At 47.5% G+C, this 26,819-nt stretch overlaps 1 protein-coding gene across 2 annotated transcripts in view; it reads left to right on the plus strand.

Moving 5' to 3' along the window:
- LOC119162992 (carboxypeptidase M-like) overlaps positions 1-26,819 on the plus strand; it is a 1,476,599-nt gene that overhangs the window by 1,317,990 nt on the left and 131,790 nt on the right. For both annotated transcript variants that reach the window (XM_075882656.1, XM_075882657.1), the window contains one exon: positions 20,291-20,433. In XM_075882656.1, coding sequence (XP_075738771.1) covers positions 20,291-20,433 — 143 coding nt within the window. The remainder of the gene's footprint in view (positions 1-20,290; positions 20,434-26,819) is intronic.

The raw sequence follows: 26,819 nt of genomic DNA on the forward strand, positions 1-26,819 counted from the left end.
ATTCATGTTTGAGTCGTTTTAATTTTGTATAGGTTACAAGATTTGATGTAAAGTTTTCAAAAGGAAAACCGCCGAGCCAAAAGCTGAAAGTTAGCATCGAATTAGTTTAATCATGAGTGCGAAAATTTGCATAAGGTAAAACCCGAGAAAATGTGTCATTTTTCTAGTTCTTTCAAAGGTTTAGTGTGGCATCGTATGCCTCCACTGCCATGGGGATGTGGCATGAATGAGCATTTGAGGAAGATGTTAGCATAAACCGAATGAGTTCGTAAATTGATTAAGATTGGCGTGACCCGGTACAGTTGTCGTTGCGCGCATTGCGAATTGAGGTCTATGAGCATCTTATTTTTTTTTCCTTTCGTCGGTTGTTTTCTGTCGGTATGAGCGTATTTCGTTGTATAAGAAGTGTATTTTGAGTTATTTTCTTTTTTCTTGGTGCAATGGTTGTTTTACGTGCTGTAATGCACATTGAAGGATTGCACTACAGTAGAGGAGCGCACCTGTTCTGTTTTGTTTCGTAGTATACATTCGTGCAGTGTATTCTGTATTGATGGCTGCCGTACACGGCTATTTCCTCTTCTTGTTTGTATGGCGCATTGATATTGCTGCGTGTAAATGAAGCTGGTACTCTAACAATTGTTTGTTTTTCCTTTTGTTGTTACTTTGATGCACTCTGCCTATGTATGTTGTGTATGAGAGGGACAGTCCTCATGCCTCCCTTGTTGGTGGTGTTTTGTTCCTTGTTGTCGAAAAAATTCCCCTCCGTGTGAACAAATGTTATGAATAATATTCTTAAAGTGGGGGGCAGTGTCACGGACGGCTATTTTTGGCGACACCGCGTCACGGCAATTAACGGGCGCCGTACTCCCCGACTGACCGTGAGAAACGGCGGCGCATGAAAGGCAGCCGAGAAGTGCAGAATGGGGTGCTCTTCTTAGAACGTCGCCGCCGACGGTTAATCCTTTTGTAACTGTAGCGGCATCTGCAAGGTCGTAGAAGGCCACGGTACACCCCAAACAAGGATTAGACTACAAGACGCCCGGCTGAGAGCCAAACGTTTGACCGTTCCCACGGGGAAAAGCGTGGGAAACGCTCTGGTGGCCAAGCCGTATGACAACAACCCGACAGGTTGTCACTCTCGCTAGTTGCGGGCCCTCTCCCAATTAAAAAGGGGTGGGGTCGAAATATTTTTGGGCGGTGTTTCCCCTCAATTAAACGCGCATGATTGGACCCAGATAGAGGTCTCTTGTCCTTAAGGAAGAGAGCGAGGAGACACGAGGGGGATTTAAGCGCAGGATTTTGCCCTGCTAGGCAGACTAGTCGCTGACCAAGATGGTGTAGAAACAGATCAACAAGCATCTCTTCTAGAAGTTTTTAGTGTGGCTCTGTATCGGCTGGCCACCTAAACTTAGCCGTTCGTCTAGTTGTGACGCGATATTAACGTCTGCAACGTAGACATCGGGACTTCGCCTCGAGTTAGCTCAACCTGCTCGAAGTCACCTGCGAGCACTAGCCTCCCGGAGCCACCAGCGTTGCAACACCGCCGACATCGCAGTCGTGCCAGAACTCTCTTCGACTTCTCGCATCCGATCGTCGGGGACACAACGCTGCCGGTCATCACACGTATGCCTTCACCTGTTTATATCTTCGAACTTTCTACTCCGTAGTCTATTGGTGTTAGTTTGTGTAGTTGGTAATAGTTTTCTCTCGTAAGCTGATTTATTGTTTCTGTTATATATTTCATTAGTTGTATCAAGTGTCGATGTATTTTGTTAGTTTTATTGAAGTGTTGTATTAGATCCCGTGTGCTGCAATATCACTAGAGTAAAGTTGTTTTGTTTTCTCACGTCTCTGATCTCTTCACTGTCTCTGCTTGCGTACGGAACGAACCGACCTGCTGTCATTCCCGTCGCCGACTTCGCGCTGGCGACGCTAGAGTGGCAGCTTGTAGCAGTGAGTGGCTCAGCGATGCGGGCAAAGTTTCTCACGACGCACCTGTAATAAGCGCACAGACCGAGAAATCGACGCATCACACGGCCTTTTTGTCGGTGGGCGGTCAAAATGCAGCGATGGCAGCTGTCTTCAGTGGGTCCATTCTTACTCCGGACTTGCTTATCACGTGGCCCAAGAATAAAAGTTCCTCGTACGCGAAGCGGCACTTTTCTACTTTCAGGGAGAGTTCGGAAGTCTTGGTGGCTTGAAGTGCAGCTTCAAGACGCCGAAGATGCTCGTCGACGCATCAGGAAAACACAACGACGTCATCCAAGTAAATCGACGTCGTCCAAGTCTGCCACTTTAATCCTGCCAGCACTGTGTCCATAAGGCATTGAGAAGTCGCAGGTACAGAGCAAAAACCGAAGAAAGTAACTTTGAACTTGAGAAGTCCGTCTGGTGTTATAAGCGCAGTCTTTTCTTCGTCTCTCTAGTCTATATGGATCTGCCAATAGCCTGTCTTGAGGTCCATCAATGAAAAGTATTTGGCGCTGTGGAGTTGATCAAGGGCGTGATCTATTCGGGGAAGAGTGTATACGTCGTTCTCCGTGATCTTGTTGAGTAGGCGATAGTCACCGCAGAGCGATAGTGTTCCATCCTTTTTCTTCACTAACACCACTGGTGAAACCCATGGACTCGTTCAAGGCTGGATAAAGTCGTCGCGGAGAATTTCGTTGACTTGTTTTTTTAGGGCCTCACCTTCTCGCGTAGAACCTCTGTACGGACTCTGATGGAGTGGCCTGGCATTTTTTTCTATTACGATTCGATGTCTCGCGACAGGGGTCTGTCGAATTATCAATGATGACGAAAAGGAGTTCACGTATTTCAGGAGCAGATTCTCGAGCTGCTCTCTTTTATGCGTCGGAAGGCTTCGATTAACGTCGAATGCTGGTTTAAGGGCTTCAGTCACAGAGATTCAGCGGAATCGGTGATGGCGAAATCGTTGCTGGCTTCCATTACCTCTTCGATGTAGGCAACAGTCATTCCTTTGCTCACGTGCTTGTACTCGTTTCTGAAATTCGTGAGCATCGCTCTTGCGTTCCCTCCTCGCAGCTCGCCTACTCCTCTGGCGACGCAAACTTCGCTGTTATTCAAAATGCGTTTGTCGCCTTCAACAACGCCTTGCATGTCTGCTGATTCAGGAGTGCCGACGGAAATGCTGACGCTGGAGCGTGGAGGAGTAGTGACTTCGTCTTCCAGCATATTCAAGGTGTGCCTTTCTGACGACATGTGTGGTGTCAGTACTTTTCAAGGCAATCGTCTTCCTTGGGGACCTTCAACGCAAAAAATTTGGTCTGTCTGTCTGTCTATCTTTCTGGCTGTCAGTGCATTTGTCTGTTTGTCCACTCTTAGTGGTACCCTAAACGGCTGACCCCATCCGTAGCGCCAACAAATATTACTCAAGATTAAGGGTTCTCACTTGTGCAATCGTCAAATGAAAAGCAATTATTGCGCATATATGAGGCACCATAACAACACGTCAATATTTTGTACGTTTCTCTTAGCAGAAAAGGCATACCTAAGTAATTCGAAGGACCGTAGCGTTTATCACGTTGCGCTAAACCCTGCCACGCTTGCATGAAAACTCAAGTGTTTCCAACGCTTTGCTACGACGACACAGTAGTGGCACTTACCCTTCGCCTTGCGTTGTACACCTTATCACTTCCGAGACGGGCATGCAGGCCGCGCGTGCTTTGTTTTCCAAGATAACTGCCAGATAGCGCTCGTGTCTCTCGTCGGACGTGACTTGATGTGCTCGTTCACCTCTGTTGTATGCTTGAGGCTCTCTAACTCAGCGCCTACAGAATACCATTCACCGATTTTCTCGCCCAGAACTTCAAATAAATGTTTTGTCCACTCTCTCCCCACGCAAGACTATCGTCTTTCGACGACATTTGCCGTGTAACATGCCGATATCGGGCAAATTGTTTCTGTGCATTGTGTTATTGACTTCTTCTCAGGTCGATGACAGCACCGGGGAGGCTCAAGATGTATATTCCAAGAATGACTTCTCTGGAGCAATGCTGCAGTACGATAAAGCTGACGGCAGAAATGCGGCTGGAAATCGCCACTCTGCGCAGCTATAGTTGCGCATATTGCTGCTGGTGTCACTAGGTGACCTCTGGCTGTACAGATTTCAGGGCCTTCACAAGCAGTCCTAACTTTTTTCAACTTCGCGGCGAAAGTTCCACTGACGACGGAATAGTCGGCGCTGGGGTCGCCAAGAGTTGTGACGCTGTGGCCGTCGATGAGAATGTCAACGCCGCTAGATCGTCCCCTGGCATTGCATGTGGTTGGGTCGTGGCGGTGGATCACAGCTACGGTGGTTTGCGCCACTTTATCGACATTGCGTCATCAGGACTTCTTCTGGTCGCGAAGCTTAGACGTCGGGGCTACGTTGAGGTGATGGCGGGTTCTTGAAGTTTCATCGTGTTGTGGTCGTTGACGACGGAGGATCTTTGGCAGTTTGTCATGCAGCAACCGCACCTCCATCGGTTGATGTGCTTAGTTTTCCAGATACGGGCTAGGCTACCGGCCCCGGCTTGGGTCAGTTTACTGGCGATGGTGCGGTGACACTTAGTGGATGAGTGAAGGTGAACGAGAAGATTTTCGGGGTGCCCTCTGCGTTCCGGCGAGATAGTCGGCGATGTCACGTGGTCTTTCGCCCCAATGTGGGTGCGGCGTTTCGATGGCGTAACCACGTAGTCCCATCTGGCGGTACTGTCAGTGGTGGTAGGTGTGGCCAGCTTCCCCACAATGGTAGCAGAGAGGCCTGTGGTCGGGGGTGCGCCGCCAGTCAGTTTTTCTCGGATTATTGCTCTTACCAGCGGGTGGATGGTATGGCATCCGCGGTAGAGGCGGCGGTGTGTGGTGACGAAAATGAGGCGGTGGGACCTCTTGACGTGGACGTGGAGTATAGCGTCGGGCTCAGTATAGCGTCGGGCCATGAGCAGCGTAGCTCATGGCTTAAGGTTGCGGTTTCGATGTCTCAGGGATACCCATTAATTGCTGGATTTCCTCTCTGACAATGGCTCCGATTGACGGAACTTGAGGCTGGAATGACGAGAATAATCGGCCAAGTTATTTGCGCACTACAGACTTATGGTCCCGCGCAAATCATCGGAGCATAGTGGTTGTATTTGTGCATAGCCTGGAGTCTAGCGTCGGTTGAGATGTCGTGTGCGCATTTCGAGGTTTTTTTTCAATAGTTCTGACTTGTCAGAGAAATTCTTAGACGGTCCTCGGTGGGTTTCTCAATATTCGCGCGCTGAACTCTTCTTTGACCCCTCGCATGCGGAAACAAACTTTTTTCTCCTGAGGTATGTCCGGGTCAGTTCTTCTGTGAAAATGGCAATATTTTAATTTGGTAGCTGCACCCGGGTCGCTAGCAAAACAGTGACTCTCTCTTTGCGAGCATTGCTGGCGAACGTGTGCAGGAATGCGCCGCAGATGACTTACCACGTTTGAAGCGCAGACTCGCGGCTTTCTAGCCAGGATCTTGCGCTGTCTTCCAGGTATAAATACACGCGCCGGAGCTTCTCTTCCGTATCCCAGTGGTTGGGGGCGGCCACGCGGTCGTATGCCTCCATCCAGCCCGGTCTTCGGGTCTTCGAACGCCGAAAGTTGGTGGTTCCCTGGGCTGACGCATGACGATCGCGGGCTGTGATGGAGCGGTTGTCATTGTCACTGCAGTCGAAGTCATGGCAGTAGGACGGTAAGTTGGGCCACTTGGTTAGAATCCACCGGGAATATATTTACAGCACACCACCAGAAAAAACAGGACAGGGAAGGAGCAAAAGTGAAAGCGCTGACTCAAAACTGTTGTTTATTGAAAAAAAGTGTCGACATGTGTAATATATATATATATATATATATATATATATATATATATATATATATATATATATATATATATATAGGGGCTGGCCGCTTAGAACAAGAGCAAGAAGTGCATCAAGGTAGCGTTGTCACACTTATGGCGATAATAAAGATTGCCCCAAATAAAATAAATAAACTTTTCCATGCAGCGTGACGAAGGGTTCACTAACGCACTTGCTTCCCCTAATCTTTTTATGATATGCCTCCGCGATTTCTCTTGTTAGCTGGATAGGATGCTGGAAGATGACGGTGATTCTCTCAAAAATGGAAGGACAACCGCATGACCTCCAATGTTCCGGTATATGAAGTCGCCCCACCCCTTGAAGGGATAACTCATGCTCCCTTAAACGAAAATTCACACATCGTTTCGTTTGTCCCACGTTTCGTTTGTCCCACGTTTGTCCCCTACCACAAGATAATAGAGTTAACTTCACAGCTTTTTTACGCTTGCGATGTACTTGTTTCTATGATTCACAGCTGATATTCCTTTGGCTTGTTTGTTTTTCAGCTCATTATCAACAATCAGGCAAATGTGACCTACCTTGTGTTTGGCGGGAAAAAAACCTCGAGGCCATATTCTGAACCTACGTTTTTCAGCCCATGCGGCAATTTGTGTACATAAGAAAAAACCGTTCTTTTCTTTCTTCTTCACATTTTGCTTGGGCTCCTCTGTGGTTCACAAGCTTAACGGTTCGAATCATTGACTCATACACAAAATATCATCTTGTCAGGATACCAAGCATCTACTAAGCGTTTTACCTGGTTATAGAATCTGGTGGACATGGTTACGATTTTGTGATATTTTCACACAATGACATTCACCATAAGGACATTCATCACATTCTCAAGTTGGTCAGTCAGCATGGTATTGGCCTCGCCCTCACTCACTAAGTCTGTAAGAATTACGGGCTGCAGTTTCTGGACCTAAAGCTAACCTTTTGTAAAAATTATGTGTGTTGGGGAATATCACCCAAGATCAGTGAAGCCTCTTTTAAACTACAAGTCTGGCCATTCTAAGATTGTGAAGAGAACAATTACAAAGACAATCCTAAGCGCGTCACTCGGGAAATCCTGTGTACACGTGTCGAATACTGCTTTTCATACACAAGGTAAGATGCTTAGTAGATGCTGGGTTTTTTGGCAAGGTGATTCATTCTGTGTGTGAGTTGATGGTTTCGAGTGTTAAGCTCGTGAAACAGAGAGGAGCTCAAGCGAAATGAAATAAAAAAGAAAAAGAGCATTTTTTTCCTAATGTACACAAATTGAAGCATGAGCTCAAAAACGTAGATTCAAGGCATGGCGTCAAGGTTCTTTTTTTCGCCAAACATAAAGTAGGTCGCATTTGCCCGATGGTCGATAGTGCGCTGAAGAGCAAAGAAGCCAAAGGAAGATGTGCCGTGCTGTGAACAAGCACACTGTCGTTATTTATGAAAGGAAACGCGCGAACGCGTGGACTGCTCCCTGTGGCGGCTGTCTACAGCACCATCAACTATCATATATATATATATATATATATATATATATATATATATATATATATATGGAGTTCGTCATTCATCTTACATATAAGTCTCGTTACGATAGTCTGGTTTGTCCGCTCGTTCAAGTCGTTGTATTCTGGATGATGAGATGAGTTGAATAATTGGTGTATACGATTATGTTTTAAAAACTGCTTGAAATTTCCTGCACTAAATTCTGTTCTAGGATCAGAAAGGAGCTTCCGTGGATTTACAGAAGAAAAAATTGTTTTTAAGCATGAGAAGTGGGCGTCGCAGTTCTCACTTTTATGAGCAAACGCCCATACGTAGCGAGTCGCATGATCAATGACCTAGTGTATAAACCTTTCTGACAAGCCATATCCAGAAAATCATCCAATGGTGTCTATTGCAAAGAGGTCGAAGGGCTCTTCAGCTGGAGGCAGTGATTCAAGCGTCCAAAACTTTTTTTGTTTCCGTCTTCTTGCATCTTTGGCATGTATCACTTTGCCAAGTGTAAGTGGCAACATCGGCTACCTTATGCGGCCAATAATATTGCGGAGACAGAAGACATAGCGTCTTCTTCACTACAGCATGCCCAAAATGTTCCTGTGCATTCTTCAGAATGGTTGGGCGTAGTTCATGGGGCACGTATATTTTCCGTAGTCCTTTTTTGACGATGTTGATGTTATTTTCCAATGAATGCGTTCCTTTTGGATGCTTATTGTTGCATCGCTGAATATCATCGTGTGACAGAAGATTAACTATTGGGGCACTGGAGAGCGCATCTGCTTCGACATTACTTGCGCCCTTTTGATGTTTGATGTTCACATCATACATTGACAGTTTCAAAGACCACCGGAAGAGGCGACCTTGAGGATTTTTAACATTCTTCAGCCACTGGAGTGCAGAGTGATCTGTTACAACAGTGAATGACTTTCCATGAAGGTAGCCATTCCATTTATAAATGGCATCCACAATGGCGAGACATTCTCTTTTTGGAATAGCATAGTTCATCTCGCGCTTAAGTAGTTTGCGGGAATAGTAGGCAACAGGATGTTATTTGCCTTTGTCATAAGGTTGTTTCAGCACTGCACCAACGCCTTCGCCAGATGCGTCACAGTCACAAAAGGGTCGCAGAAGGGTCGTGTATGCGAAGTACAGTTCTTCAGTTATCCGCTCCTTCAGTTCATGAAAGCCTTGCTCGCATGATTCTGCCCACACCCACTTGCTGCCTTTGTGGAGAAGTTATGTGAGTGGAAGAGCGATATCGCTGAAGTGGGGAATGTACTCACGGTAGGTGTTTACAGTGCCCAGAAAACGCTGAAGATAATTTTCTCCTTTTGGCGTCGGAAATTTGAGTATGGCAGCCACATTACTTTGTTTAGGAGTCACTGTTCTTTGTGAAATTTTGTGGCCCAGGTATTCAATGCTGCAGCGTGCAAATCGGCACTTTTTTTCTTTTGCGTTTTACATTCTCGGTTTTCAGAGATTTCAATAGCGCCCCAAGGTGTCGTATATGATCAATAAATGTCTCGGAGTGTACGACCACATCGTCAAAGTAATTACTGACATTGGTGAGCTAATGTTTCGCTATTGTTGATTTCATGGCTCTTTCAAATGTAGCCGGAGCGTTCTTTAACCCAAACGGCATTACCAACCACTCAAAAAGACCAACAGGCGTGACAAATGCAGTTTTCTGAACATCGTCAGGATGAATTTGGACATGCCAGTATCCCGACGTTATGTCCAACGTAGTGAAAAACTCCGCTTTTCCCAAGTGGTCAAGAATATCATCTATACGTGGAATTGGTTGAAAGTCGGGTACTGTTATGGCATTGAGTTTCCGGTAGTCAATACACAGACGAGTGCGTCCTTCCCCTTTCTTTTCTGCTAAAATGACAGGTGTGGCGTAGAGCGATAATGAAGGCCTCACGACACCTCGCTTGAGGAGAGCGTCAACTTTTGTGTAGATCTGCACTTTGTCTGCCTGTGAACATCGGTATGGTGCTCGACGAATAGGGACAGCATTGGTAAGTGCAATCCTATGTTTCTCAGTAGTGATGAGCCCAATATCTGTCTAAGATTTCGCAAATATCTCGTCATACTTGCTTAAAAGAGAGTCGAGCGCCACAGACTTATGCTCTGATAAGTTTTCTGAAGTCAAGGTTCACATCAGCGGGGCTTGAATGGTTTTATTTTCTTTGTGATGCGGAAGATTCATATTGTCACGTGCTTGTGTCAATGACTTGCTTTTCAGATTTACAGAAAGATTGAAGTACGAAGCGCTGTCTAGACCAAGAATTAATTGCGTTCTCATGCCTCGCAGCACAAGTGCATAAGCTTTCTTTATGACGTTCCAGAACTGTAAGCTAATGTTTACGCGACCCAAAGTTGGAATGATTGATGCAACTTGCTGGACCATGATGCTGTAGTCTCTCATCAACTGAAGATTTAGCTGTTGGTACACATCCTCACTGATACAAGTAATTGTTGCTCCTGTATTGAGAATTGCATTTACTGGCTTTCCGTTTATGAGAGCACTGAAGGATATTAATGAAACTCTAGGACACCCTTCTCGTTTCCCCGTTCAGTATTAATAGCGGACACATTGCTGTGGTGCGGATATTCGTTGGGCCAGTGAAACAGTCGTGAGAAACCAGCAGCTAAGCAGTACCTACATTCGTTTTGCGGGGTACGCAGTTGAGGAGTTATTGTTGGCTGCTGCGGTCTGATGAAGAGACGTGGAGCTCTTGATGCCATACTAGCGTTATGGGTAAAGGAAACTCCTCTCACCCGTTTTAAAGATGTCTCGACCTGTTGGTTCGCGGTGAGCCACTCGAATGATGAGTTGAAAGACAGTCCAGCGAGCACCAGTTCCACATCAGGAGGAACACCATCAGTCAGTCCAGAGATGATGTGGCACTCTTTCAGGTCAGCCAAGGAACCCAGTCGCTTTTTCTCGTCGTAGTAGCCCTTGATGGTCTGCCCTCCTTTCAGTCGGTATTGAATGAAGAGACGGAAGGCATCTCCGTCAACCATAGCAAAGTGGGCTTGCATGTCGCGCTTGATATCGTCCCAAGTTGTCTCGCCGTTGCCGAAAAATTTCTGTCAGGAACCACTTGAACGCTTCCCTTTCAATGTATTCGCTGAAGTGACTGACCCGATCGTGGTGAGTCCATGACGCCTCCGCTGCCGTCATATCGAAAAGAAGAAGCCACTTGTCGATGGCGACGTTTTCTGGTGTTCCCTTGAACTTCTGTATGTTGACCGGAGGCTTTGGCCTAGCCATGGCACGTTGATGAGGTCGATCCTGTCGACTTGTGTGACGCTACAAATTGGAGACATGTCATGGTCCAGATGCCATGCGTTTATTCTAATGCACGCGCACTTCGTCTTCGTAGGCTTCTCCTAGAATCACCTTGCTAATGCGTCATATATATATATATATATATTGTAACGAAGAGTGGCACGGCAGCTGTGGCTAAGGTACTCGGTTACTGACCCGCAGGTCGCGGGTTCGAATCCCGGCTGCGGCGGCTACATTTCCGATGGAGGCAGAAATGCTGTAGGCCCGTGTGCTCAGATTTGGGTGCACGTTAAAGAACACCAGGTGGTCGAAATTTCCGGAGCCCTCCACTACGGCGTCTCTCATAATCATATGGTGGTTTTGGGACGTTACACCCCACATATTAATCAAACTGATGAATGCGTGTTGTGTCTCTCTCGCATATTACAATGACGCAGCCGTTCAACGAACCTATGTGCGGGGATCTGCGTGAACAAACTATCCTACGGAGTGGACGCACTCTCCAGCAGCCCGCAGCTCTTGCTAGCATGGCCATGGCATCCGACATGGCCACCGCGGGTACCGAAGCCAGCACGCTGCCCGCAGGCGTCCTTGCCAAACCGCATGGTGACTCAGCTTACTTGGCTTCTCAAACCGCCTCCTTGCCCAGGGACGCCGTACACGCTCCCTTGGACTTCGCCTCAGGTACCACCTCTGGAGCAACGTCAGTACCGTCACCAGAAGACAGGCGTAATTCCTCGCCTGTAGCCGCCAGCGAACTCTGCACGGTTGTGGAGGCCATCGCTACTTCGAGCCAGCGTCTTGCAGACGCCACCGTCACCTTCTCAGCAGCCTGTGCACGCACCACGTTGCCTCCTCCGTCTATGGCAGAAATTCCTGACTTTACTGGTGTTGATCAGGACCCAACCGTCTGGCTGGATGAAATCCATTCGTTGGCCCGTCGACATGCATGGACTGACGACGTGACGCTATCGCTAGCCGTAAGCGTAAGCCGACTGCACGAGTCCGCCAAAGCGGGGCATCAATACGATGGCTGCAAGTACAAATCCTGGAGTGACTGGACTGCAGCCTTCGTCACTCTGCGAACTTGGAGGAAGTGCTATGCCAGTCGGAATGCTCGACATTTCAGTCCGGACGGCAGCGGGCACTAAAGTTCTTCCAGCAATTCCCGTCTTTGAAGACCTCCCTGCCGACATGATCCTTGGTGCTGACTTCTTCCTATCTGATGACATTGAGCTCACCATACATCGCGGCCACGTCGAGCTCCGGTCTTCGACAGCTGGGACTACCGCCACAACCCTGCCACCACCGACAGGTGAGCCGTCCACTCCGCCTACCTTATCTTCTATATTGGCTCGCCATCAGCCAGTATTCGCTAGCAATACAGCAGAACGGCCAGGCACTAATTTGCTGCTCCATCACATACCAACGGGAGATCATCCGCCAATATGCGTACCACTGCGACGATACGCTGAACGAGAACGGGCAGTGATCGCAGAACAAGTAGATCAAATGCTTGCCGCGGGCATTATTAGGCCGTCATCGAGTCCGTGGGCAGCGCCAGTCGTCCTTGTTCGCAAGAAAAACCGATTACTACGCTTCTGCGTGGACTACAGGCCGCTCAATAAGTGTACAATGCCTGACTTCTACCCTTTACCCCTCATTGATGACATTGGTAATACAGTACGTCACTGCAAGTTCTTTTCGTCGCTTGATTTACGCGCAGAATACTGGCAGATTAATGTCGCGGAGGAAGATCGATGTAAAACAGCCTTTCGGACAACTTTCAGTTTGTATGAATTCTACCGCATGCCGTTTGGACTAAGAACGGCCCCTAGCACTTTTCAGCGTGCGATGAATTCAGGGCTCGGACCATTAAAAAACCAAGCCTGTGTGGTGTACTTAGACGACATCCTGGTCATTGGCAGGACGGAGGATGAACACCTTCGCAATTTGGATGAAGTGCTACACAGACTCTATGCAGCAGGGTTTCGTTTGAACAAAGAGAAATGCCAGTTTGGGGTGTCCAAGATTTCGTACCTGGGACATAATATATCTCCTGTCGGCATTCTGCCACTCCCGGAGCGAATGGCTGCCGTGTCTTAGTATCCCACACCAACCTGCTTGAAGCAGGTTCAGTCATTTCTGGGTATGGCGTCGTATATGCGAAGGTTTATTCCCCACTTCGCTTCGATCGCAGCTCCCTTGAGCGGTCTTCTTAAAAAATACGCGCGGTTTGAATGGGACGTCTCACAAGAAAATACTTTTTGAGCTATAAAACAAAAGCTCACTTGTTGCCTTCAATGAAGACTGGTCCAACGAAGTACACACTGATGCCAGCCAAGTCGGCCTAGGAGCTGTGTTAGTGCAGCGTGATCCAGATGGCGTGGAACACGTAGTCGCTTATGCTAGCCGAAAACTTTCAGACACCGAGAGCCACTATCACTCCAACGAGCCTGAATGTCTTGCAGTGGTATGGAGCGTCGATGATAAGTTTCGACATTATCTTTTCGGGCGTAAATTCACTGTTGTGACTGATAATGCTACTATAGCGCGGATGTTCTCTAAGCAGCAACTTAAGCACAAATTTGCCTGGTGGATAATCACGCTGCAAGAATACGATTTTGACGTGCGCCACCGCGCCGGGGGGCTAAACAACGTCGCCGATGCACTCTCACGGAACCCGCTTGACTGGGCGCAACAAACTAGGCAAACCCACATTTTTGTCACCCAGATGGATATATCCCGAGCCCAACAGGAGGACAAAGAATTGGCATCCATTATTGCATCTATCACTGACAAGGGAAATCACAGTACTTTTGTGATGCGCAATGCCGCATTGTACCGGCGTCACTGGCGAGTGGACCGATCCGAAGAACGTTACCTCCTGGTGGTCCTGAAATCCCACAAGTCAGAAATATTACGAGCCATTCACGACTCCCCAGAAGGCAGACACACCGGCCAACGAGCCACACTCCCGAAACTACAAGAACGTTTTTGGTGGCCGAAGATGCAAAGTAGCGTCCATTCTTATGTCGCCAGTTGCAAAATTTGCCAGCAGTTTGAGCGACTGCATGGGTGTCAACCTGGATTACTAACACCAATCCAGATACCCGAAACAATTTTCCACACGATTGGCATTGATTACATGGGACCTCTACACACCACGACTGCGGGAAATCGTTACGCCATTCTAGCAGTAGACTACCTGTTAAAATACGCGGAAGTGGAAGCCGTGCCATCTCTTGCATCCTCTTACCTAATCGACTTCCTCAAGCACCGATTTGAATGGAGACATGGCATACCAAAAAAGTTGATATCTGATCAGGCTACAACGTTTCGTAGCGGGGAACTGAAAAAGTACCTTTGCACGGCAGGCGTGCAGCACCACCTCGCATCCGCGTTTCATCCTCGAGAAAACGGCCTTACTGAGAGAACCAACCAGAGCATCCAGGCACGACTCGCTCCATATATGAAGGCAGGGAAAAGAGGAGAGGCCGACTGGGACGTCCATTTTCCGTCAGCCACTTTTCCGATTAACACCGCACTGCAGACGTCTACCGGGGAAACGCCCTACGAAATTGTTTATGGGAAACTACCACAGCTGAAAGCGGTCCTCAGTCTGGATGCTCCCATTATAATTTCACGTGCCAACGATCGCAAAGCGGCCTGTCAGAAGATCCGAACTGTGGCAATCAAGAAAGCCACCCACGCACAAGAAAATCAAAAGCGCCACTATGACGCCGTAGACCCGCTCCTGCTTACAACATCGGTGACGAGGTCTGGGTGCAAAGGGGCACCGGCAGACCTGGCAAGAAGCTACTCCCTAAGTTTGACGGGCCATTCATAATTACTCAGCGTGTAGGAGAAAATACGTGGCGTGTGAACACCTCAGATGCGAGCTTCACTCTCGATAAACGCAAAAAAAACAACTTTGCCGTGCATGTCGCGCTTGAAAAAAGCAGTCAGACCGCTGCAGGTGCAGTGAACTGTAATTTCTTTTTTTGTTGTTGTCACGTCCGCAGTGTGGCCGAATGTAACGAAGAGCGGCGCGGCAGCTGTGGGCCATGGGCGTGGAAGTGAGGAAGAAGAGGCATAATAGAACAGCGTGCCCGACAAACGGGTGTTGTGTCTGTCTCGCTTATTACAATATATATAAATTGTGGAAATTCGTCATGCGCTTATTTTCATATACGCATTATCATAATCATCATCATCTGCCTGGGTCTCTGTCCTTATCTTCACTGGGTGTCACCACAATCACCATCGTGTGTGTGCACGCTCGGTCTCAGACTGCCCGTTCACTGCTGAGCTCTTGGGCTGAATAAACGTTGTGTCAGCCCAGACGTCATACGTGGTGAACGTGGATTTTCGGTCCTCGGTCATCTCCCACTTCGCTCAACTCCCTGATGCTGCGTTCAGGCCGTCGATTGCCCCCACTGCCTGGCAGCATGTCACAGAACGAGCCTGCCGGCGCTGCTGCCATCGCTGCTGCCATCTCTCCCCCGCCGTCTTCAGCCGCGCCTCCTGTTTACGTACACAGCCACTAGCGTGATTCCCTTCTCTTCGCCGGACTTCGCGGGGAAGACATGAAGGACTGGCTCGATGAGTACAGCCGCGTGAGTGTTGCTTATTACTGGGACGACAGCGCCAAGCTCCGTTACGTCTCTTTCTACTTCACCGGTGTGGCGAAGACATGGCATTTCAACCACGTAATTGACATAACCGACTGTGCGACCTTCCAGCACCAGTTGCGACATGTCTTTGGGACACCGGCCAATCGTTCCGCTGTCACAAAGTGGACTCTCGATACTCGCCGTCAACATCCCGGCGAATGTTGCACTTGCTACGTTGAGGATGTCCTTTCACTGTGCCGGCGTGTCAATTCATCTATGCCAGAATCGGACAAAGTACGCCATATCTTGAAAGGCATTGGACCGGTTGCTTTTAATGCCCTCGCTGCGCAAAATCCTGCTACCATCGCTGACGTAGTAGCGACGAGCCAGTGCCTTGATTCGCTGGAATCCGTTCGTGTCCAAACGAACATCGGCGACCACCACTCCACGTCCCAAGGCCATCTGCGTGACCTCATACGGGACATTATACGAGAAGAATAACGGTCTATGAACTTCACACCTCTTTCACCGCGTTCAACACAGTCTTTGGAAGTTTCTTTGCATTACCTCATTAGGGATGAACTTACATCCCGGACCGGCCCTGATCTCGTACAACCACCTGTTTCTCGCACCATAACAACCTACTCTCAAGTCGCTGCCGTGTCTTCGAGCAACGTACACGTGACACTACCGCAACCATCCTACGCGTCGGTCGCTGCCGCTCCCCCGGTCAACTACTGTTCGATGCACCTGACCCTTTTTCGGCCCACATGAGCGCGCTATCTCCAGGTGCCCCTAACGCCTTCTACTCCCCACCCTGGCGCTCATCCCGCCTTGTCTGCTATTACTGTGGGTATCGCGGCCATATTTCTCGTTTCTGCCGCAAGTGCCAGCAAGACGAGCGCCGCGGTTACTACATGCGTGAACGAGATGTGTACTATCAAGGTCAACGCCATTTATCACCTCCACACCAGTCTCCCTGTCCGCCCACATCGAGTGCACCTCGCAACAGCCGGAACTCCAGATGCCGTTCACCATCACTATTTCGCCGCTCCTTCTCCCCACTTCGGCTTGCCTCATTCGTCACTGCCAGTCATTCGGAAAACTAAGTGATGCAGTTTCTGGAGGGGAGGGGACTGCATTCCAAAGTAGGACTCATATTCCTCCACCAGGCCCATGCAACATGATTTCGGTGGTAGTGTAAGGAGTGTACGCGGATGCTCTAGTGGACCGTGTGCGGTATTTTCTGTTATGCGTGTTGATTTAGGCCAACGTCTGAAAATGTGATGAACAATTACGATGGACCCATGTTGGTTGCTACCCAGGGGCTTAGCATTCGCCCTTCCGCTTTCTGTGCAGCCCGCATTTTTATTTATGGTTTCCGATCCACATTCAGTTCGCCATCCTGACTGGCTGCTCTCATCAATTATTTTAGGGTGGGATTTTCTTTCATCTGCATCCGCGGATATTTGCTGTGGCCAACGTGTAGTCCACCTCACCAACACGGACTGCACGCTCAACGACAACCCCAAGAGGTCACTTCGTTTGAGAGCCGCGGAAGATCCTGAATTAACACCAGGTCGAGAGCGAATCGTAACGATTACCTCCAAGAACATCGACAATGGCGACGTCTTGGTTTCACCATCATTTAGGTGCGTCGGTAGAGGCATCATTCTCGCTTCCGGTGTGGTTTGGTTTCTCAATGGTTCCGCACTTGTTGCCGCTGTGAATACAACATCCGAAAAATTCTACTGTCTCAGAACACCACGGTGACCTGCGTGACGAATCCCGAGCCTGCGTCCATCGTGCCACTTCATGCCGTCTCCTCCAACGACAGCCCTAGTGGTGAGCCTGCTACTTCCACCTTTAGTGAAGTCATTAGCGACGACTTGACACCATCACAGACGCAACAGCTGTTTGCTTTGTTAAAGAAACACGCAAGTTTCTTCGATGTTTATTCCTCGACGTTGGGCCGCACTACTACTACAACGCATTGAATCCACACAGTAGGAACATCTGTTGTACGCCGCCGGCCCTACAGCGTGTGTCCTGCTGAGAGAAAAATCTTCGAAGAAAACGTAGCTGACATGCTCAAACGAGAGGTAATTCGCCCCTCATCTAGCCCTTGGTCGTCGCCTGTGACACTGGTTGGTAAGAAGGATGGCTCCGTGTGCTTTTGCGTCAATTACAGGGCGCTCAACAAAATCACTCGGAAGGATCTGTACCCAATGCCTCACATTGACGACGTCCTGGATTCTCTACAAAGCGCGAAATACCTTTCCATCCTCGACCTGCGTTCCGGATACTGGCAAATTCCTATGCACGAAGAGGATAAAGAGAAAAGGGCATTCGCAACCCCTGACGGGCTATACGAATTTAACGTTATGCTTTTCGGGCTGTACAACGCGCCCGCTACAAATGTAGCTTGCGCGATCATGTGCTAAAATTAGCACATGATCGATACCGTGCTGTGCGGTCTGAAATGGAAGACCTGCCTCTGCTACTTGGACGACATCGTCATTTTTTGTCAACATTTCTTCAGCAGCTACTACGTTTGGAAGACGTTCTGACATATCTTGCCGCCACTCTTCTCCAACTAAAAAAATGCCGTTTTGCCACAAAAGCTATAAGGTTTTGGGCCACGTTGTGACCAAAGAAAGAATTCGGCTGGATCCGGATCAAATTGATGCGATTCTTCGCTTTCCGCACCCCGAAAGGCCGAAAGAGTTGCGAAGTTTTCTTGGTCTCGCCTCCAATTTTCGCCGTTTTATACGCAACTTCGCATCAATAGCGGCTCCACTGCACCAGCTTCTTACTTCCTACGTGCCCTTTGTGTGGTCAGAAAAATGTCTAACAGCATTCGACCTTTTAAAGGGTGCCCTCACGTCCGAACATGTACTCCACCACTCTGATGAGGCTGCACCGACCATTCTACATACGGACACTAGCGGCCGTGGTATAAGTGCTGTTCTGCTCCAACGTGACACCTGTTCTCAAGAGATTTTGATTGATTGATATGTGTGGCGTAAAGTCCAAAAAACACCGTATGATTATGAGAGATACCGTAGTGGAGGGCTCCAAAAATTTCGACCACCTAGGGTTATTTACCGTGCCCAGAAATCTGAGCACATGGGCATACATTTCCGCCTCCACCGGAAATGAAGCCGCCACCACCGGGATTCAATCCCGTGACCTGCGGGAGAGCAGCCGATTACCTTAGCCAATAGACCACCGCGTCGGGGCTGTTCACAAGAGAGAGTAGTTGCATATGCCAGTAGAGTTCTAACTGCGACCGAGAAGAACTATACCATAACTGAGCAGGAGTGCTTGGCTGTGTTCTGGTCAATGCGAAAGTTCCGTCCGTTTCTCCACGGCCGTATTTTTATGATTGTTAAGGACCACCACGCCCTATGCTGGCTTTCCACGCTGAAGAACTTGTCTGGACACTTGGGTCGTTGGATCCTACGTTTACAGGAGTATGACTTCGATATCACTTACACGTCAGATAGCACCAAGACGCCGACGCCCTTTCGCGCTGGCCGCTACCAAATACCCAGCTCATCAAAATTATCATCATCAGCCTGACTACGTTCACTGCAGGACAAAAGCCTCTCCCTTGTTCCGCCAGCTAATCCGCTCCAGAGTCTGGCCTTCATCAGGAGTCACATGACTCCTGATGAAGGCCAGACTCTGGCCGAAACTGTCGAATTAAACACTTCCGTTGTTACCGTTCTCTTGGAGGATCTACTTGACATATATATATCTATATATATATATATATCTTGTCTTGTGGTTTCTGGTGTTGCGCTGTAAATAAGTTCACGACTAAGTCCTTGCCTTGGTCTTCCACGCCTTGTTTGTAGAGCCCCGTACTCCGGTGGTAGGCCTTGCTGCCGGCGGCTTGTTCGCCACTCCTGGTTGGCATCAGCGTCTTCTCGTCGACGAGGGCTAAGTTCACAGCTTGACGGGGACGTCCGGTACATGAACAAAGCAGTACCTCCACCAGATATGACCGAGTTGTGACGTGGCTGAAGGTGGGAGAGTGGGTGGTCAGGTCATAGTGTTTATTTGGGTGAACCTGGGTGCGGTAAGTGGAATGTGAGGTTACAGTAGCACACTTGCACTGATGGCGGCCAATTCAGCGTCGGCCGTCAATCAACTGACAAGCGGCGAAACGTGTCGGCATTTATACACTCGCCATCGAACATTCTAGCCTTATCGCTAGTGGCAACGTAGGTTCTAGAATAATCTGAAATTCTCACGAAACGGGCGTAATCTCAACAAAAATGATCTTCTGCAGTGCGGAAGCTTCTTAAACACTGCAGGCGCAATTCACGCTGAGAATTACTTACAGCGTGACGGGTTGATAAAAACTTGAGGAAGGAACGTGGCTACATAAGTGTGACAGACACTGTAGTGAAGGGCTCCAGAAATTTCTATCACCTAGGGTTCTTTAACGTGAACCCTAATCTGTGGACATGGTTCTGCAGCATTTTCGCTTCCATCGAAAATGCAACTGCCACTGCGGGGATTTCTTCCTGTGACCTGCGGGAGAGTACCCTAATTCCTCAGCCAGTAGACCACCAGGGCTGGGACTGCAGAAGACATTGCTTTGCAAGAGCGAAAATGCCTCTCATGCACTTACATCAATTCCGCTTCAAAGCTGTTGACGTGTAAAAAAGTTTTTTTCACTCTTTTTTTTTCTCGGAATGGCTGTCGAAGTTTTGTCACTAGTGTTGTGGGGGTAACTCCCCCACTCCCCGATAATATTCAATTTGGAGACTGTAACTTCGACCCCTCTGCACGCAATTATAAAAATAAAAGCACGCACGAACACACATAGAATATGGTTTAATCACCCCCTCTTGCGAAATAAATTTCTCGCTACGGTACGGGTTAAAGGGACTAAAAGCTTTGGCTCAAACATTTGTTGATATTTCAGTACATCATCCAGCAGGTAACCTGCTTACCTGTCAGGCTTGAAATGGACAAAATCTGATAAAGAAACACTTGAACAGGCGTTCGAGGCATGGTAACCAACCGACGCGGTGAGCCTGTGGCGGGTGCACTGCTCGCCATCAACAACCGGACCATCGGGTTCCGCAGCAACCAGTTCGGCGAGTTCTGGAGGATGCTGCTTCCTGGATTCTACATGCTCTTGGTGAGTATACCGACTGAACTGCCTGTCGCTCAGCTCCTTTACAGCGAAAAATTTGTTTGTGACTTTTTTTTACAGGGATCTGTAGCTTTGGGTGTGGTAATGCCGAAATTGAATCATAAGTGCTCTAAAACAACGTCGTTAATTCAGAACGACTTTGCGTCTGTCTGTTCAAAACTTTCGCCTATATACCATTAGGGTTACTGTATATGCTACCTTCAGGTAGCAGATTTGCGCATAACTTCCTCTTCCACCGCTCGCACTGCTATTCGGTGCAATTGGTGACAAAGTGATATGAGATATCTTAAATCACGTGGCGAAGCCAACTTTACTTGCACGATGGGGCGGCGCCCACATGTTCTTTGCCCGCGTCGACTTCAGCCTCATCGTTACCGCTAGAAGAGGTTTTTAGCTCGTACGCACAATACTTCACATTATTGTATCACCAAATGTAATCTGCGCATGCGCAGGTCTGTACAGAACGCATACCTTTACGGAATGTAATCTACCCGCCGTTTAGGTTTTACATTTGCAGCGCTATCTCGCAAATCCGCCTTCGTTCCTAGGAACTCGCGATATCCGTTTTGCGGACATTCCAGACATCGAGTCGAAATAAGCTGAAGTGTGAGCGCCAATAACGATTACATTGTTTTAGCCGGATTATCAAAGCTAGAATTACCAGATCAATGAAACCGCAAGCATGTGAGCCCCAACAAACTGAATGAGTGGTACCATCTAGCGTATTCAAAAAGAGCCAGGCAATCACAAACATGGCCTCTGAGATGGCAAGAGCGCGGCGTGTTTCTCTCCAGCCGGTCCAATCAATGCACTTCCCAGCAAAACGACCAATATCGCCTTGCGCGCCCAGCTACCGCGAGAGTGCGCATATTCCGGTGGTGTTGAAGACCGCGGCAAAAAGCAGAGCGCACGGAGTTCCGAAGTGCATGTGGTTCTTAAATGAATTCGCATTTCTTAGTAATGTCAGGCACCATTCGGTGTACGCGTGCTGGAAAGTGTTATCTCCGTTCTCACTCCCTTTCCCATATCAACATCTGTGGGAGTGCGCGCTTACCTTCAACCCCATCAAGCGGAGCAGGATGTGCGGGTGGAGTAGCAGAGATTGAGTGTAGAGGAGCGCGCTCTGGCATGTGAAAGCGCTCTCATAGCGGGAGCTTGGCGAAGCGCCAGCGTGTGTGGAGTGTACAATAAGGCAACATTACTAGAATAAACTCAGTTTCAAAGCTCCGTATCTAAGCCAGCGGACTAGGATGGGCCGAACCGCGTTCTAGAGAGCTAGCGACGCTGAAGTCAGATGTTGCGCTACTCTCGACGCATTTTCTGCTATGGCGGCGTACCACGGTGGCCCACCGTGCTTTTGCGCAAGGCACTTTTCTGGTTCTAATATTCTGGAACTTGACCACTCATTGTGCTTCTGGTGGAAATTATCATGTCGCATTTTTGGACTGTTTATGTGGATACGCGCAAAATAGCCTCTACAGATTAGTCTGGACACGTCACCTATTGCAAGTTGGCTAAGAATTGATGTTCTGCCTATATTACAGCTGTCTACTTTCCTGGCCACAGTGCGATGGCGTAGTGGCTAGAGTATCCGCCTCGCATGCAAAAGGTCCGTGGTTCAAATACCAGTGCCGCACAGCTCCCAACCAGATAAAAAATCCGCGTTGTGATGGAACTGCATTAAGTGGCCCGGGGATGCAGCCTCAACGGTAACACACTCCCTCACCAGAGAAGGATTGGCCACCCTGGTGCAGTATCTGGCCACTACCTCCTACATGCATACGTCAAATAACTCACGGCCCTCAGTCCTCAGCAGCTGCGAAGCAACTGACCGCTGCGGCGGTCAGATCTGCAACGCATCAGAAAGTGCTTAGAATCTCGGGATACGGACAGGCCGCCATCGAAACCTAAACTTGGCAGTGTTTAACGCTGGAACCTTATCTAGTGAGGGAAGTCTAGCTGTACTATCGCAGGAGCCAGAGGGTGTTAAATGGAATATAATAGGGCTCAGTGAGGTTAGGAGGACAGATGAAGCCTATACGGTGCTACAGAATGGGCATTGGGACTTGGCTGACAAAAGAGAACTGAGAGTCGGGTTTCTAATTTACAGAAACATAGCTGGCAACATAGAGGAACACTATAGCTATAATAAAAGGGTGGCCGGTATTGTAAATAAACTGAATAAGAAATACAAGATAAAGGTGGTAGAGGCTTAAGCGCCTACATCCAGCCATGATGACGCTTCCATTGAAAGGTCTATAAAAACGTGGAATCGGCAATCAGTAAGGTAAAAACACTGTATACTATTCTGATGGGAGACGCCAATGCAAAGGTAGGGAAGAAGCAGGCTGGAGACCAGGCAGTAGGAGATTATGGCATATGTACTAGAAACACAGAGGAGACCTACTAGTAGAATTCGCACAACGCAATTTTTTACGGATGTTGAATAACTTCTAGCAAAAACTAGGAAACCGAAAGTGGACATGGAGGAGCCCTAATGGCGAGAATAAGAACAAAATATACTTTATAGTAGACGAAAAAAGTGCTAAACAGCGCAAACTACTGGGGTGTGGGGGGGGGGGGGGGGTAGAAGAGATGAGAACAGAGCGCTGAACTAACAACCAAAGTTTATTGCAATCCAACTGCAATATATAGGAAAACAGAATATGCGCAAAAACACCCAACATCAGCAAAATCGGACATACATGTGCCGAACGACCTACTTTATAATGAGTGCACACCCAGGCATCGTGCAGGATATGGAAGTGCTTGGCAAGGTACGATGCAGTGAGCATACAATGGTGCGGTCTCGAAATCGCCTTGACTTGAAAAAGGAACGACAGAAACTGATACGCAAGAAGCCAATTATTTAGCTAGCACTGAGAGGGAAAGTACAGGAATTCAGAGTATCGCTTCAGAACAGGTACTTGGCTCTTAGTGAGGAAACCAACCTTAGCGTACATACAATGAATGATAATCTGACGAGTATCGTTACGGAGTGTGCAGTGGAAGCTGGAGGCAAGGTAATTAGACAGGATACTGGCAAGCTTTCCCAGAAAATGAAGAATCTCATTAGGAATTGTCAAACCAAGAAATTCTCAAGTACAACGGACAAAATAGAACTGGCAGAGCTTTAGACGTTCATTATTAGGCCTAAGCTATGCGATGTAAGAAGGTATAACATGGAGAAAATTGAGCCCGCTCTGAAAAACGGAGGAAGCGTCAAGGCAGTGATGAGGAAACTTGGGATAGGTGAAAATCGGATGTATGCACTAAGGGACAAAGAAGGCAATATAACTATCAATATGGATAGAGTAGTTGAAATAGCGGAGGAGATTTACAGAGATTTGTACAGTAGCCGGGACCACCACGACCTTAATACTATAGGCACTAGCAGTGACATAGATGACACCCCACCAGTAATGATAGAAGCAGTCAGAAAAGCCTTGGAGAGCATGTAAAGAGGTAAAGCTGCTGGTGAAGATCAGGTAATATCAGATCTGCTGAAAGATGGAGGACAGATTGTGTTAAAAAACTAGCCACCCTGTTTACGAGGTGTCTCCTGACGAGAAGAGTCCCATAGTCTTGGAAGAATGCTTACACATCTTCATACATAAAAAAGGAGATGACAGAACTTGAAGAATTACAGGTCGATCAGCTTGCTCTTTGTAGTCTACAAGTTGTTTACAAAGGTAATTGCTATCAGAGTAAAGAAAACATCGGAATTCAATCAACCAAAGAAACAAGGAGGATTTCGAACAGGCTACTCAACAATCGACCACATTCATACTATCTATCATGTAATAGAGAAATGCTCAGAATATAACCAACCACCATACATAGCCTTCATAGATTACGAGAAGGTGTTTTATTTTGTAGAAATATCAGACGTCATGCAGACACTGCGTAATCAGGGCATCGATGAAGTATATATAAACGTCCTGCAAGAAATCTACAGGGGATCAACTGCTATCATAGTGCTTCATAGGGAAAGCAACAGAATACCAGTCAAGAATGGTGTAAGGCAGGGTGACACAATCTCCCCAATGCTATTTACCGCGTGCTTACAGGAGGTTTTCAGAAGCTTAGAATGGGAACATTTAGGGGTGAGAGCTAATGGAGTGCACCTTAATAACCTATGCTTCGCCGATAAAATTGCATTGCTGAGTAACTCAGGGGACGAATTGCAAGTCATGATTACGGAGTTAGACCAGGAGAGCAGAAAGGTGGATCTTAAAATTAATCTGCAGAAAACTAAAGTAATTTACAACCACCTCGGTAGAGAGCAGTGCTTCGAGATAGGTAATGGTGCACTTCAAATTGTGAAAAACGATGTCTACTTAGGGCAGGTAAGAACCGCTGAGCCGAACCATGAGATTTAATTAACTAGAAGAATAAGAATGGGGTGGAGCACAATTGGCAAGCACTCTCATGTTATGACATATAGATTGCCACTATCCTTCATGAGGAAGGTACATAACAGCTTTATCTTGCTGGTACTTAGCTACAGAGCAGCAACCTAGAGACTAACAAATAGGATACCGCTTAAATTGAGGACGACGCAGCGAGAAATGAAAAGAAAATGGTAGGTATAACCTTAAGGGACAAGAAGAGAGCAGAGTAGATTAGGGAAGAAACGGGGGTTAAGGATATCAAAGTTCAAATGAAGAAGAGGAAATGAACATGGTCCGGGCATGTAGCACGTAGACAGAATAACCGCTGGTCATTAAGGGTAACTAACTGGTTGATCAGAGAAGGCAAACGGTTTAGGGGGAGACAGAAGGTTAGGTGGGTACATGAGATTAAGAAGTTTGCGGGTATGAACTGGCAGCGGCAAGCACAGGGCCGGGATAAATGGCGGAACATGGGAGAGGCCTTTCTCCTGCAGTGTACGTACTCAGGCTGAAGATGATGATGATGATTATGATGACGACATTGCGTATAACCTCAAAGTATGTTGTGTTCTAGGTGAAAGAGCATTTGCAGCGCCTGTTTTATGACTACAGCTACCATTTTAACCAGAGCCGTCTTCTCTAGACAAAAACAGCCTAAAACGTCTGTATGTTCGCAGATGATATCGCAATTTATCGTACCATTACTAACGTTTTTAATAACGAATCTTTTTAAAATGACTTGCGAAGTGTGCAAGAATGGTGCAAGCTATGGCTAAAGGAACTAAACCCTAATAAATGCAAGACTGTCTCTTTCCACCGCCATAAATATCTACTTATTTTTTCTTACCGAATCGCTTGCGCTAACCTTGAACCAGTTCCTTCCTACAAATATCTTGGAGTAACCCTTTGCATTGATATAACCTGGGAAACTGCCGACGATTGCGTCCTTTATCGCCGAATAACCACCCCTGACGACCACGAAATTCTACAAAATGACCTATCCTTAATTGAAAACTGGTGTTCACTCTGGATGATGCAGACCAATCTTTCCAAATGCAAAGTCATGCGCGTATCTCGCAAACAGTCTAACTCGGAACACGTCTACAATTTAAGCTCAACGACCTTGGCGTATAGTGATAGTCACCGATACCTTGGCGTGCTTATTTCTAACACTCTCACGTGGTCGGATCACATCACACACTTAGTTGCTGACGCATCAAAGAAGCTTGGTTACATCCGAAGAACGTTATGCCTATCACCTCCTACAGTCCGTAAAATTGCGTACGTAACCTTCGTTCGTTCGAAGTTCGAATACACGTCGTCCATTTGGAGCCCTCAACAAACCTATCTGATTAATCTGTTGGAATCCGTTCAGAATAGGGCTGCCCGGTTCATTATGTCCAATTACAATCACTCATCAAGTATCACTTTTATAAAGGAGTCTTTAGACTTGCAGAATCTAGCTGACAGACGTATACTTTCTCGACTTTGTTTATTTCACAAATTATACTATTATTTTCCTCACTTGCATGGTTCTCTCTTGCTTTCTCGCGCCCGCTATTCTCGCCGGCTATTTAATACCAGAAGCCTCCTACGTCTTTTCGGTACGACCGTTGCATTCAATAAGTCATTTCTTCCTGTCGCCATCGAGGAATGGAATAACTTACCGGAAGCCATCGTCTCAGAGCGTGACTCGTGCGCATTCAAACAACTACTAACAGCTCACTTAAACTTGGAAGCCCATTAAAACTCTACCACTATCACTGTATTTTGCGCTCTTGTATGTGTAAATTTTGTGCGCGCATGTTTTTATACTTGTATAAGTACATTTTCTGTGCGTGTGTTCTCGGATCCTGCAAAAGTATTGCTCGTGTGTTTGTACAACTTTCTATTTTTTTCTTTGTTTTTGTATTTAGAAAAATGTCCACCCCCTTATGTAATGCCCCTAAGGAGCTCCTAAGGGTCAAATAAATGATG

This window comes from Rhipicephalus microplus, unplaced genomic scaffold (assembly GCF_043290135.1).
Source record: "Rhipicephalus microplus isolate Deutch F79 unplaced genomic scaffold, USDA_Rmic scaffold_13, whole genome shotgun sequence".
In the NCBI taxonomy this organism is placed as follows: Eukaryota; Metazoa; Arthropoda; class Arachnida; order Ixodida; family Ixodidae; genus Rhipicephalus; species Rhipicephalus microplus.